The sequence below is a fragment of the Miscanthus floridulus genome, chromosome 19 (assembly GCF_019320115.1).
Source record: "Miscanthus floridulus cultivar M001 chromosome 19, ASM1932011v1, whole genome shotgun sequence".
NCBI lineage: Eukaryota > Viridiplantae > Streptophyta > Magnoliopsida > Poales > Poaceae > Miscanthus > Miscanthus floridulus.
The window spans coordinates 109,619,953-109,633,124 of record NC_089598.1 but is presented as its reverse complement, the minus strand read 5'-3'; the positions used below and the strand labels follow the sequence as shown (position 1 = coordinate 109,633,124).

The 13,172-nt window shown below is 47.6% G+C and overlaps 3 protein-coding genes across 3 annotated transcripts; 2 read left to right on the top strand and 1 right to left on the bottom strand.

Moving 5' to 3' along the window:
- Positions 1 to 505: 505 nt before the first annotated feature.
- LOC136525319 (non-specific lipid transfer protein GPI-anchored 7-like) lies at positions 506 to 1,981 on the bottom strand. Its single transcript, XM_066518320.1, has 3 exons — positions 1,359 to 1,981; positions 953 to 1,011; positions 506 to 706 (listed from the first exon to the last, which is right to left on the bottom strand). The coding sequence occupies exons 1-3, from the start codon at positions 1,729 to 1,731 to the stop codon at positions 539 to 541; spliced, it is 600 nt and encodes a 199-aa protein (XP_066374417.1). The 5' UTR covers positions 1,732 to 1,981; the 3' UTR covers positions 506 to 538.
- Positions 1,982 to 6,129: 4,148 nt separating this feature from the next.
- LOC136529359 (uncharacterized) lies at positions 6,130 to 9,807 on the top strand. Its single transcript, XM_066522433.1, has 7 exons — positions 6,130 to 6,553; positions 6,644 to 6,820; positions 7,027 to 7,170; positions 7,829 to 7,982; positions 8,459 to 8,574; positions 8,670 to 8,762; positions 9,401 to 9,807. The coding sequence occupies exons 1-3, from the start codon at positions 6,277 to 6,279 to the stop codon at positions 7,053 to 7,055; spliced, it is 483 nt and encodes a 160-aa protein (XP_066378530.1). The 5' UTR covers positions 6,130 to 6,276; the 3' UTR covers positions 7,056 to 7,170; positions 7,829 to 7,982; positions 8,459 to 8,574; positions 8,670 to 8,762; positions 9,401 to 9,807.
- A 1,649-nt stretch (positions 9,808 to 11,456) lies between these two features.
- On the top strand, positions 11,457 to 12,340 carry LOC136529048 (21 kDa protein-like). The gene has a single exon (XM_066522103.1). It carries the CDS (start codon positions 11,581 to 11,583, stop codon positions 12,202 to 12,204), a length of 624 nt encoding a protein of 207 aa, XP_066378200.1. The 5' UTR covers positions 11,457 to 11,580; the 3' UTR covers positions 12,205 to 12,340.
- The last annotated feature ends 832 nt before the right edge of the window (positions 12,341 to 13,172 follow it).

Here is a 13,172-nt window from a genome sequence, read left to right as displayed (position 1 = left end):
AAACAGTGAAATGAAATCTACAACTGAGAGAGTCAGTTTCATTAAATTAAAATGTTATCACACGCGTATGGGCGCACGCAAATTACTAGTCCATAGCTGATACTCTCCTTGTGTTGTTTAACAATAAACATATTCCTAAAAGATATCGTTTTGGACAGCGACACGGTCTCCAAAGCATAACTTTGACTTCTTGTTTTTATAAAAATATTTATTGAAAAGTGATATATGTATATTTTTTCTAAAAGTATATTTCAAGACAAATATATTCATATGGTTTTCACATTTCTAAACTTAACAAGATGTAGTTCAGTTTGTTTATTGGCTATGTATAGCTGTCGCATGTCACGATCTCTTCAAGATTTTGTCATCACTACTATCAGGATGCGTTGCTGAAAATGTCGAAACATGTACGTTTCCTTCCGGTTCTTTTCATCATTCTTGACAATTTTCTCTTGTTTTGCTCACAACAGCAATGGTACAGCAGGGCAGTATATATGCAAAAAGAAACAATAACCTGGTGATTGGTACTCAACAGTAATTATAAATATGAATCCACCAAAGAAAAGAAAATTGCCGGTGCCATGGCAGATACTCCTACGCCATGATCAGTCCACCAGATGAAACTGAAGCCTACCAAGGACGAAGCGCCAGTCATGCTCAGGCGACGCGCCACGCTGCCTCCGTTGGCTGTTGGTTTGGTCACTGAGCAAGTGAACAGCAGCACAAAATTCAGGTAAGACTGGAATAGCCAAATTCAGGTACGATTGGACTAATATCTTTGTATTCTTTTTTTTATCAGAAAAGAGAAGATTGGAGTAAGAAAAAAAAAATCTATGCTGTGAAGAAACTGTAATCTACCGTTAATCTCATTTGAATCAAGCATTGAACCTCTCTTTAGGTAACTGTGTGTAGTAGTAGCAGTTAGCTGTGAAGTGACAGCAGTACCTGAAGAAGAAGAAGCGCTGCCAGTGGAAGCTGAAGATGCAGCAGTACTGCCGCCACTGGATGCGCCTGGCAGAGAAATGAGATCGACATCATTCAGGTTCAGCACCATCACAGTGTACAACTATATGTAATTATGTATTAATTAACTATTGACACGAACTTAATTATGTATTAATTAACTATTGACACGAACTTATCATCTGAGATGTGATTAGATGAGCTGCAGAGATCTATCACACGATGACAGGTTATGATTTTGCTAGTAACAGCCCAATGAGATCCGAATCTGTCCACATCGAGTTTTGTTTTGTACTTACAAAGATTACTTACCGTAATGTACTTGTGGGAAAGGTACTCATTCAATCATATGATGCTCTAGCTAGTAGCAGCAGCAGTAGTAGAAAGGAGCTTACCTCCGGCGGCGCAGGCGGAGGCGTCGGTGGTGACGTTGCATCGCCTAGCGAGGACCAGGCCCTGCTCGGGCGCCACGCCGAACGCCCGCAGCGCGGCCCTGTTGAGCAGCATGGAGCACAGGCACGCCGTCTCGTTGGCCGCCGCGTCCCGGAGCGGCCCGCAGCACGCCGCCACGGGCGCCGCCGTGGACGTGGAGTTGAGGTACCCCGCGCACGGAACCAGCTTTGCCGCGCACGACGGCATCGCCCCTGAGCCGGAGCCGGACGTCCCCTGCGCGTACGCGGATGGAGCCAGCGCCAGGCAGGCCACGCCCACGGCGGCCAGGAGAAGGGCGGCGCTCTGCTGCATTGTGTGCTCTGTGCAGCTGTGCATGCGGGCGAGTGACACTGAGGGAGTGGAGTGATCGGTGCTGCGGGCGGGGTGCGCGAGACGCGGGTGGGAGTTTATGGCGGTGCGGTCGGCTGTGGCCTCGGGTCCGCCGGGCCGGTTGGTGGCGTGCCAGCGAGGCGGCGGAGATGAGACGACGGGCGGGTGGTTGGCGGGACGCCCGTGGGCCGGAATCTTGCGCTGTCTGTCCGGGGCTGCGGCCGGCCTGGCGCTCGCACGCTCCCCGCCCCCGCCGCAGCGAGTGGTTGGATGCGGTGGGCCGCGAGCAGAACGTAATCCAGCCGTCCAGCGCCAAGCGTGCCGCGGCCTCGTACGCAGCGGGCAACGGCACGTCGACAGCCAAGGCGTGAACTCACGTGGCACTGGAGACTCGTGGCTGTGATGCCGCTGCCGCCCAGTGCATTGCGTTGTGTACATTCATTCGTGTGCCAAGCACGTTACAATTGCAATGGCCCTATCTGCTCTTCGTACTCCCTTGAATCCGCGGTTTTTTCACCCTTGTCTAAATCAGAGACACATGTTCTCAAACATACACGGAAACACGTACAATCATTCACCGCGTCCAACCATTACCTCTCTGTATGGGCACATCTGAAAGCCTCACGCTGATCTGAATTCTGAAAGTCTGAACCGACGAACATGCTATGTTGAAATCGCGCCATACGTTACTAGTTACTAGAATAAATAATAAATAAATCTGGACAAAATACAAGCAGACATACTGAATCGTGAGGGGCGGGTAACCAACTAAGCATGATGAGCTATGAAATTTTGACAAATATAAGTTCGCTGGCACCGTGGCGGGCTCCATTGTTACATTTGGGCTAGGAACGGACCGTCGGAGAAAAGGAAGGAAATGGGATTCGTAAGGAAATCCCCGAATGATGCTCTTATTTGTCGTTTCAACGATGGGTTCAAATATTATGAACAGTAGTTCGGGTTTGGAGAAAAATTATATTTAAGAATTATGGGCTCGGGTTTGGAGAAAGATATTAGTTCGATTTTGTCAATGTTAAAGTTAATTAGTTAGTTAGAAGTATATTTACCATATTTAGTGTGAGGTTTATTTTTGTTCCTATAAGTGTTGGTTATATTATTTTAGTTGTAATGCAAATGGTTATCTTTTATATTAATTTGCGATGTATTGATTGATGTTAAATTACAACCGTTTTATTAGATGGAAGACATGTTTCGGGAGCAGCCGTGGCAAAAATGGGGTCGTCCTATAGAATTGTACCTCGACACGTCTAGCAAAGATGCCTCCGTCTCTCTTGACTTCCCTGTCCCTAACTGTGACTGTGGTTTCTCGGACGACGTGTTTCAATCGAGACATCCAGACACAGCGGCGCGTTGCTTCTACACATACGGTCGTTTTAATGTAAGTAATTCTTTTCGTACCTTTTTTTCTTCTTTTGTGTTAGTAGGTTACTAATATTTTTGTAGGAATCTTGTTGTGTAGGCTCATGAGAGATGCTTTTTCTTTCAGTGGATTGACGGTCCAGACAAGTTTGATCGAAGGTACCTCCTCTTCGATGATTGCTGGAGAGGGAGACATCCACGTGAGCACTTCAAGCGGTAGGTTCCACCTCCTCCTAACCCCCCCCCCCCCCCCCCGCTAATGACAGCTAAGGAGAAGCACCTAGCCGCAGTTAGACGACTCGAGGAACCTTCTCTAACTAAACAAAATAAACTAAAACAAAACTAACCTTAACAGCAAACTACTAACTAAACTAGCCGTAATCCAAAAGTAACACGAAAAACTACATATATGATCCCTAAGTGAAACTAAACTTGCTAACTAAAAATAGCATTGGCATAACTAACCCTAACCCTAAGTAAATCCAACCCTAATGTAGGGCTACAAACTAAATATACTAATTAATCTAACCCTAACCATATCTAACTAAACAAACTAAACTAACAATAAATAAACTAACTACAAATCTAAAATCTATTTTTTAAAAAAAGAAACTTACCTGCACAGCGCCGGCCGAGCAGGCACCGCGTGCCTGCGTGGGGGACGGCGATGGCACGGCCTCCGCCGAATTTGGCGCTGGCCGGCGCAGCAGGGCGGGCAAGCAGCGGTGGCCGGTGGCGCAGCTGGGAGAGAGGGAGGGGGGAGGGAGATATTCTATGGCCAGCCGACATGACATTATCGGCTCCTGCATGGCCGATAGGTCTACCGGCCCGATATGGACCACTTTGCGAGCCAGCCTGTTCGTTTACCACCACTTTGCGAGTCAGCCTATTCATTTGGTTGTAAACGATCGTGGATTATTTACCTGTGGCTGGTTTGGTGTGAGAGAGAAATAATATTTAAGCTTATAATTCATGGTTGAAGGGTTCGTGTCGGCTGTCCAGATGCCGATAGGACGTCCGTCGACCCAGAAGGCCGACAGTCTACTAAAAATATATTATTTAGAAACAAAATTGCGATAGGGTTCAAGGGACGGCACGGCTATGGGGACTCCGATCGAGCTTGGGCCTCTGTGGGGAGGAGAAAATTGGAATTTTGCCATTATGAAACGTGGGCTTCGCTCGTTTGTCATTTCACAAAAGGGATTCGCTCGTTTGCCATTATAAAACTGGATACACTCGCTGGAATGCCCTTTTATCCGCCCACCGTACCAGCATGACCGTTTTGCCCCTGCTTCTTCTTCGACGGCAGAAGATGGAGGCGACGTCGCTGAGCTCGCTGACGCAGGTCTGCGACGTGCTTGGCGTAACGGCGCAGCGGAGGAAGAGCGTACGGCTCACCGTCTGCCCGTAGGTGACGCAGCACCACGTCTGCCGGGGCGCGCTTGAGGCGGTGCTCGGGGATTTCCAGGCCGACATGGCGTCCCTGGACACCCCGTCCCCGGCCACCCAGATGGCCGAGCAGATCGCGTCCGCCTGTCTTCCTGTCGGAGACAGCGACGTCCTCGTCGCCGTCCTGGAATGTCGCCGTTCACGCCACGCAATGTCGTCGTCAGCGCGTAGGTTCAGGTCAAGGCCACCGCCACCGCCCATCCAGCGCTTGGACTCGCTCGGCATCCGGACGCTCTCCGCCTTTCTCTTGAGATCGCCGGACGGCGGCGGCAGCTCGCAGGTCGACAACCATGGGACACTATTCATGTCGCTGGGTTTAGCTGCCGCCGTCCTGGCCTCCAGCATGCCCTCGCTCTCGTGGCGGTGGACCTCATCGGATGTCTCGACAGAGTCCAGGAGGAGGCTCAGGGTGGTCATGACGTCCTGGTGCTTGATCCTGCTCCTGCCATGAAAGGTGGGAGCCTCCTCAAAGCTTAAGCACGGCCCTGGGTTGCTATTGCTATTGCTGCGAGATTGGTGCCTGCTGCCTTTGCTCTCACAACCGATGCTTCATTTTCGTAACAAAGACAGCAGACAGCCTTGCTATCAGCGGGCTGCTAAGACAGCAGACAGCAAGAACAGATGCAACTATTACGCTTCAGTGTTGCATATACTGTAGTACTTTTCATAACAAAGACGAAACAGTAGGCGGCAAGATTTATAGTAGTAGTAGTAGGATAAATATGAGTTGCGCATGCAATCAGATTGTTTGCATTGGAGATTCCGAATCCTGCTAAGGAAATGAAAAATGAGAACATGTCCTCCTAATAGCCACCACTTCTCCAGTTTTCTGATTATTTCAGGCTAGTATGTCTGTCTACTCTAATGGATGGCCAAGCATACCAAAGTGAATGGTTTCAGGGGTATCCTCTGTCCAAACTCCAAACAGAAGGGACCAAACCAAAAGAGAGCAGGACAGGACAGCCGACAGCAACACATCAGTCACAGCAAAGTGAATCTGGCCTTGTTTAGATTGAGGTTAGGAATTAGTATTTGGTACGGTAGCATTTTCGTTTGTATTTGATAATTATTGTTCAATCATGGCCTAACTAGGCTCAAAAGATTTGTCTCGTAATTTACAATCAAACTGTGTAATTAGTTATTTTTTTATCTATATTTAATACTCCATGCATGTGTCCAAAGATTTGATGTGATGGAGAGAGTGAAAAAACTTGCAATCTAAGGCCCCGTTTAGATGCAAGCCAAAAACCAAAAATTTTCAAGATTCCCCGTCACATCAAATCTTGCGGCACATACATGGAGTACTAAATGTAGACGAAAAAAAAACTAATTACACAGTTAGCCGAGAAATCGTGAGACGAATCTTTTAAGCCTAAATAGTCCATAATTGACAATTTTTGCTAAATAAAAACGAAAGTACTACAGTAGCCAAAAGCCAAAAATTTTCGAAACTAAACAGGGCCTAGTTCCTAAACAAGGCCTCAAAACAAAAGCAAAGCGTACTGTACGAAACAAACAACAGTAGTAGGAGTAAAATAAACAACAGGTTTGTCACCTTGCAGTTGCAGCGCAAGGGCCGAGCTCCAGGTCGAGGCCGCCGCCAGCGCCAGCAGGGACGGACACCGGCTGCAGGTCCCACGTCACCTCCAGGGACGACCGCTGGCAACGCATGAAGGTGCCGTAGCTCGCTGCCGCCACCAGCCAGGAGCGCCCGCCGTGCCCATGCGACGCGGCGCGGAGGCGGAGCTCGCCGAGCAGGCGGGCGAGCTCTGCGGCCAGGTGCGCAGCGGGGCTGAAGCCGTGGGCGTCGTCGTTGCTGCTGTCGACGGCCCAGCGCATGTCGCCGACGTAGATGACGAGGCCTGCACCGGTGTTGTCGGTTCCGGTGGCGGCGCCAACGCTGCGGCGCAGGTCGGCCGCCCACGCGTCCACGTCGGCGCGGGTCATGAGCCGGACGTGGACGTGGAAGAAGCAGGAGCAAAACGGTCACGCTGCCATGGTGGGCGGATAAAAGGGCATTCCAGCCGGTACGTCCAGTTTCATAATGTCAAATGAACAACCTTTTGTGAGATGGCAAACGCGGCTGCAGGGAGGCGGCGTGGGGGGGACGGCGCAGCTCTGGGTAGGCGGTGTGACTGCGTCAGGCTCAGGCGGCGCGTGGAGGACGGCGCGGCTGCGGGGAGGCGGCACGAAGAAGACGGCACAACTACGGTGGTGCGGGGAGATTGCTGGGTTCGTCGAGATTCTGAAGCGTCGGCTTCGTCAGGTACGCCGTATCCTCAAGTGCTCCTCCACGAAGACCTCTGCCTAACACAGAATCGGGCATGATGATGGTGTCTGTATCGACATGGATTACACCCAACATGTGTTCGATTAAATGCGCTCAAGGTAACAAGAATTTCTGACATCCTCCATCGATCTACCTTCACCCGCGCGACCTCATTGAGATCCAGATCCCTATATTCTCTACAGGTGCTTGTCGTCAAAGGTTACCTCTCTAGCACTCATGATGATCTCCTTCCTTGTCGGTGTGCCTTCGGCCTAAGTGATTGACGCTGCACGCTGAGGATACGACATATATGACATGAAATTTCTAATTGGCATGCCGCTGCATAGGTGATTGACGCTGGCACCTACCTGCAGTATTATTGCTACAAAATGTTTTGCTGCCTATTACTACTTTTTTTTTCTGGATGTTTCACTCAGTAGAGTAATGCTAAGCTTGATTGCTATCAGTCTAGCTGTAAAGCTTAACAAGGTTTCCTGAATATAAGATCTGGTGAATATCCAGCTGCTTGCCAGTAACTACGGTTATTCAGTTAGCATGTATCAGCAGCTCACCCTCCTGTTGTTTATGATCTTTACCATATGAACTTGGCAACGACTACTGTAGTCATGACCCTGTACTTAACTTTTAGTTGCTTGGTTAATTTTGGGGACTGCTACTTTTCTGATATCAACTGTTGAAGTGAAGTTCAGTTACCCGTTGTTATTTGGTGGTAGTTTTGTGGTAATCCGACAGTTGATAATATTCATTTGACTGGGCTTCTTGACTAATATAATTGTAATTTTCATGGATATAACCAAATGATATATATAGTCACAATATTAATAACCAAACTCTATTGACCGTTATATGATTTGTGCATATGGATTCTTCTGTTCAATGTTATAGATATCTGATAAATCTTCAATATTTATCTTTATTATAGTTTGGAGCTGTAATTTCTGACATGCACTATGCATTGAAACTCACTTAGTTCACCATTTGCAGCGTGTAACTGGCAGCGACACATAAGCGTTATAGTCAGATGAGATATCCCAGCCTAAGGTTATTTGGTCCCTTCTCCATTTTTTTTTGCGGAAACAAGAGGGGTCAAGGACCCCAGGTCACTGTAAGCAAGATATAAAGTCTACCTTTTCTCTAGGTCAGAGCTCTTTCATCATTGGGAATGTCTATGATCATTCCGTTATGTCTCTAATCGAGCTTCTTTATCCTGAATCCAGCAAGCAAGCATTCAACACACACAAAGGCACTAAATACTGGTTCACAATATGCCAGAAAAAAAAAAAACATTGTTATTACTAATTTTATCTATTGGCCTGCTTGTAGTATGGTGATTCACAAGTTTCACTACCAAAGATTTAAATTGGGCACCAACTAAAAGTTAGAAGTTGGTATATAATATGGTAGAGAAGGAGGATTATTTATGACTGGTCCTACCCAAATTATTTGTCTTTGAAAAAGTTGCATGTCAACACAATAAAAAAGAAGAATGCCACTCGCAAATATAATCAATAGAAGCAGATTCAATGAGATATTTTGGCACACCCATCTATTTTAGTGTTAGGCTCTGTTTTTATAACTGGTTAATGCATTGAACTGGCTTTCTTTTTCTCGCAGATACTCTTGGAGATCATGAATTTGGTTAAGATGTTGGACTCTTTTACCATTAAAGTTCTAAGGTTCCTGTCTGCAGGAAAGTGGAAAACTCTGAGCATACATGCGACCTTTGCCAGGTGAATTGCGACCTTTGCCAGGTGAATTGCGAGTTTTGTGCTTTGAGGAGATCATTTCTTATGGGTTCTGACTTCTCTCATCCAACTCTCTATAGACTGGATATCATTGAGTTATCAGGTTGAACTATGATATTCCAGCTCTGGTTCTGCTACCGTGTCCAGGACTTCATCACCGAGGAAGGAACAGGGTTAGTGCAATGCGTGCCAACACATCCCTGAATATTTGCCTTCCTATTTAATTTTAGTGCTGCAATGCTACTGACACCCTTCCCCAGACCCCGCACAGAGCGGGAGCTTTCTACACTGGGTACGCCCTTTTTAATGCTTTGCTTCCTCTGAAAGGAGTAAAAATGTTTTTTGCCTTGCAGCTTATATGGTGTATAGGGTTAGTTCAATGCTTTGCCAACACATCTCCAGTTTATATGGTGTATCGGCGTATGTCCTTTCTGCCTTGCAGCTTACAAGGTGTTTTTGTGAGAGCCATTAGAGTTGAATAATACAATTTCTTGGTTGATATCAGCTAAAGCTGGGATTTATCATTTCTGGAAAAACAAGTTTGGTGCACCCATTCCAGCCTGCAATGGAATGGTTGTTTATGAAATCTGTCATGTTGTTTGTTACGTTGCTTTCCCTTTATTAGAGCCCACTAATCAGCCATAATAGTAATTTATTTACTATGAAATTTTACTGTTGCTGACAAGTTCATATGTCCATACGGATTCTCCAATGCTTTGAAAACTTTTAGGTCTGAATATGCTTCCTTCAGTATTTTTCTCAACTTGCCTTCCCCCGTGCTTTCCTTTTCCAACCATTTCCTTCTCTGCAGTTTATATTGCCAGGGGAAAACCATTCTCAGACAGGGGGAAGAAGGTAGAGGTTGCTGACCTTTGGATTTGGTAATGGCAAGAAGCTTGTTGGTGGTGGTGTCGCCATTCTCTTTCTGGTACTAGTAGTTATATAGTATGAGACTATGAGTTATAGGTACTTGTCTTTTGTAATTTGAGCATGTTATTGTCAAGAGCTTGAAAGGCTTGTCTGCTGGACTTGAGAAACAGCACCTAGAAGAATTTTATGGCTGCACAAGAGTAGTTCAGAACTTAAGTCTGTACGAAAGATTGGAGATGTTTTGTTCTCTTGACTGAATATTTGAATCGTTGCAGTGAAGTCGTAGTGGTCTTCCTCTGCTGAATCCATAGTTGTTTAGCTTTCTGTATGAAAGATTTTAAAGTTTGATGCATCCAATGTTAACGTGTGCTCTCATTGTTAATGTGCTAATTTGATATTGGTCGAAAGGGTTGCATGGATACCTTGGTTTTGGAGGCATTTCTAATAACGCTTCCATCAATGTTTGAAGGCAAATTCGGAAGTGCCTCTAAAAAGTATTCTAGGTAGCCTAGAAAATGCCTTTAAATGTTGATATTAAAAGGCATTCCGGGAAGGACGGGCTTGGTGCAAGCGGTAGAGTCTTACCGCTTGTGACCGGAAGGTCCAGGGTTCAAGTCGCGGTCTCCTCGCATTACATAGGCGAGGATAAGGCTTGCCACTGACACCCTTTTTCAGACTCAGAGAGGGAAGTCTATGTATTGGGTACGCTCTTTATTAAAAGGCATTCCGGAAAAACGCCTTAAAAGACCTTTTACTTCCATGTTTTAGCCGGTGTTTTCATAAATGCCTCAAAGGGTCTTTGATGACGTTTTGATTATTTTTGGAGGCATTTGTAAACACCTTGTATAAGGAGTCATGTTGTAGTGCCTTAGCCAGAGAGACATCAGAATATATATCATATGACTCAGACAACTTTACTTAGCTAGCTAGCTACATTGTTAGGCAGCTACAGTCAAGAGGAGTCATCAAAGTGTCCAGATCCGCATGAAGCATTTGACTAATGCGTAACAAATGGTATTCTAACCGGTTCTGCCTGAAAGCGGATGGACTACGAGTTTCAGAAAGAACAAGATCGAGCGTTGAAATTCGTTAGGGGTGTCATGGGTGTGTGGCCGGGCCGAACCCACGATGATGGTTAATTGCTAGGGCAAGCTAGGGTGTGTGTGGACCGAACATTATCATTAGGCCATATCCAACCGTCTTCAGTAGTACACGTTCAGGCAACAATTGTACCAGCACTGCAATTACTTGCAAAGATTGTTTTCAATGTTTAATAATGTTTCTTCCTTTTCTTCCTGATGATAAATATATAGTACAATAGTACCGAGCTTGTTTTTTCAGTATGAACAGTGTTTTTCTCTCACAACATATCAGTTAGAACAGTGTTTCGACTTATTTTTTCAGCGAAGCGAACGGAGCCATGTATTAAAATCGTTTCTACAGCATGAAAATATCAGTGACCAGTGAGCTAATGCTACCTGAACAAATGAAATGATGATGATGAGCTTTCATTTGGGAGGCAAGGCAGGCAGCAAAATGCCGTTAGCATTCATACTGAGCTGATCCATTCCCAGGACACGTCTCTGCAGGTCCAGGTGGGCCGACTGGGAACCAGTAGTCCCCTCCTGGCCCATCACGTGCACACATTATTCACATTCACCTCTCCTTTTTTTTTTATCGAGACAACCTCGGAATTGCTAGCATTTCCGCGACGGAATTGCCGCGGGGAGGCTTGGTGATGCCGTATCGTATTTATTAATTCTCACCCAAGACGGGGATCATTCTAGAAATGTCTCCACCCATTCTAGAAATGTCTTTGTCCATGCCAGGTTGATGGTCCAAGCCCAAAAGCAAAATTCCAAAATCAAAGAAATATAATAAAATACTGGAGTAACTCCCAAAAGATTTTTTGCTTTTAAAAAAATCGTCGAAGACATTTGCACAAATTTCCAAATCTCCCTATATAAGGGGACACAGCTAGGTGGGTGATTACAGAAGCCATTCAATCATTCATTCAAGTGAAGCAGCCAGCACTCTCCACTGTGACTCCGTGAGCTGCCTGCTTGCCCCGCTGGCCGCTGCACTGCACGCTCCCCGCGCAGCCGCACCAGCTCAGCAATCATGGCTCGCCTAGGCCTACTCATCCTCGCTGCCGCCGCAGCGGCGTTCCTGGCCGTCGCGGCCGCGTCGCCGGTGGCCAGCGACTTCATCCGCAGGTCGTGCCGCGCGACGCAGTACCCGTCGGTGTGCGAGCAGAGCCTGGCGTCGTACGGGGGCTCCCCGCCGCCGCGGAGCCCGCGGGAGCTGGCGCGCGCCGCGCTGTCGGTGAGCGCGGACCGCGCGCGCGCCGCGTCCGCGTATGTGGGCCGCCTGTGCGGTGGATCCGGCGCCGGCGCGAAGGGCGCGAAGAAGGGGTCTGGGTCGCGGCCGGCGGCGGCGGCGGGCCCCGTGCGCGACTGCCTGGAGAACCTGGCGGACAGCGTGGGCCACCTCCGAGACGCGGCGCAGGAGATGGGCGGCGCCGGGATGTCCCGCTCCGGGACGCCCGCCTTCAAGTGGCACCTCAGCAACGTGCAGACCTGGTGCAGCGCCGCGCTCACCGACGAGAACACCTGCCTCGACGGCCTTTCCTCCCGCGGCGTCGACGCTGCCACGCGCGCCGCCATCCGAGGCAAGGTCGTCGAGGTCGCGCAGGTCACCAGCAACGCGCTCGCACTCGTCAACAAGGTCGGGCCTGGGTACTAGCCCAAGACCCAGGCCCAGGCTCAGCCCAGATACCACCGGCTCCACGATGTTGGATGTTGTCAGTTAACTAGTTCAGTTTTCCATGTTTTTTTGTCTACTGCTACTTCCTGCATATATATATGCTTTGCTTGTGTTGTGTACTTGTGTAAAGATATAGTTAAGGTCGATAAGCTTGTATTATGGGTGACGAGAAGTACACTAAGACCTGTCCGATCCTGTCACAGCAAATAAGCTAAGTGTCATCATTAACACTGATATGGTCTAGACAATATAAATTCGTTTGTCCATTGTGGGGGTGAAACTTACTTGTTCACTGGACAATGTTTTTGCTAATGCTTGATGCCTGCCTTAGATGGATTATATTGTTTGTATAGGATCCTTTTCACACGGATATTATTAAGATAGATGGAAGGTGCGGTCGCGTGAAGGGCGAGCATGCAATCCCGTCCACGCCACGACGAAAACTCTACCGCGCCCGCGGCGGCCTCGTCCTGCCCCCCCCCCCCCCCTCCTTCTCCCGGCGCCATGGTCATTCTTCGCCCCTGGCCCGGCCGCCTCGGCTGCTGGCCTGCCTGCCTCCCCAAAACTTTTTTTTCTAAGGCCACCGGAGATGGGGAAGAAGAAAGGGAGAGTGTGGGAGCGGGCGTCGCGATAGAGTGCGGCGAGTTGCTGGATAGAGTTTGCAAAGGTGACAATATTTAGTTTTATTATATTAGGTAAGGATAAGAAGACAAAGGACTCTAGCCTTTTTAGATATACAAAAGCAAAATGTCACCGTAAGAATAAGTGGAGAATTAATAGTTCCCTTTTTTTGTTACACATTTCCTATACTACAGGTGCCTGAAAGTGAAGATGAACTAACAAAAGAGAGAGAGAAGGTATTCGATCTTAAGAATGAGGATGACTACTGATCATTGATATAGATTAGGCGGACGATGTTCATCTCCTGAGAAGAAAGTAAAAATCAG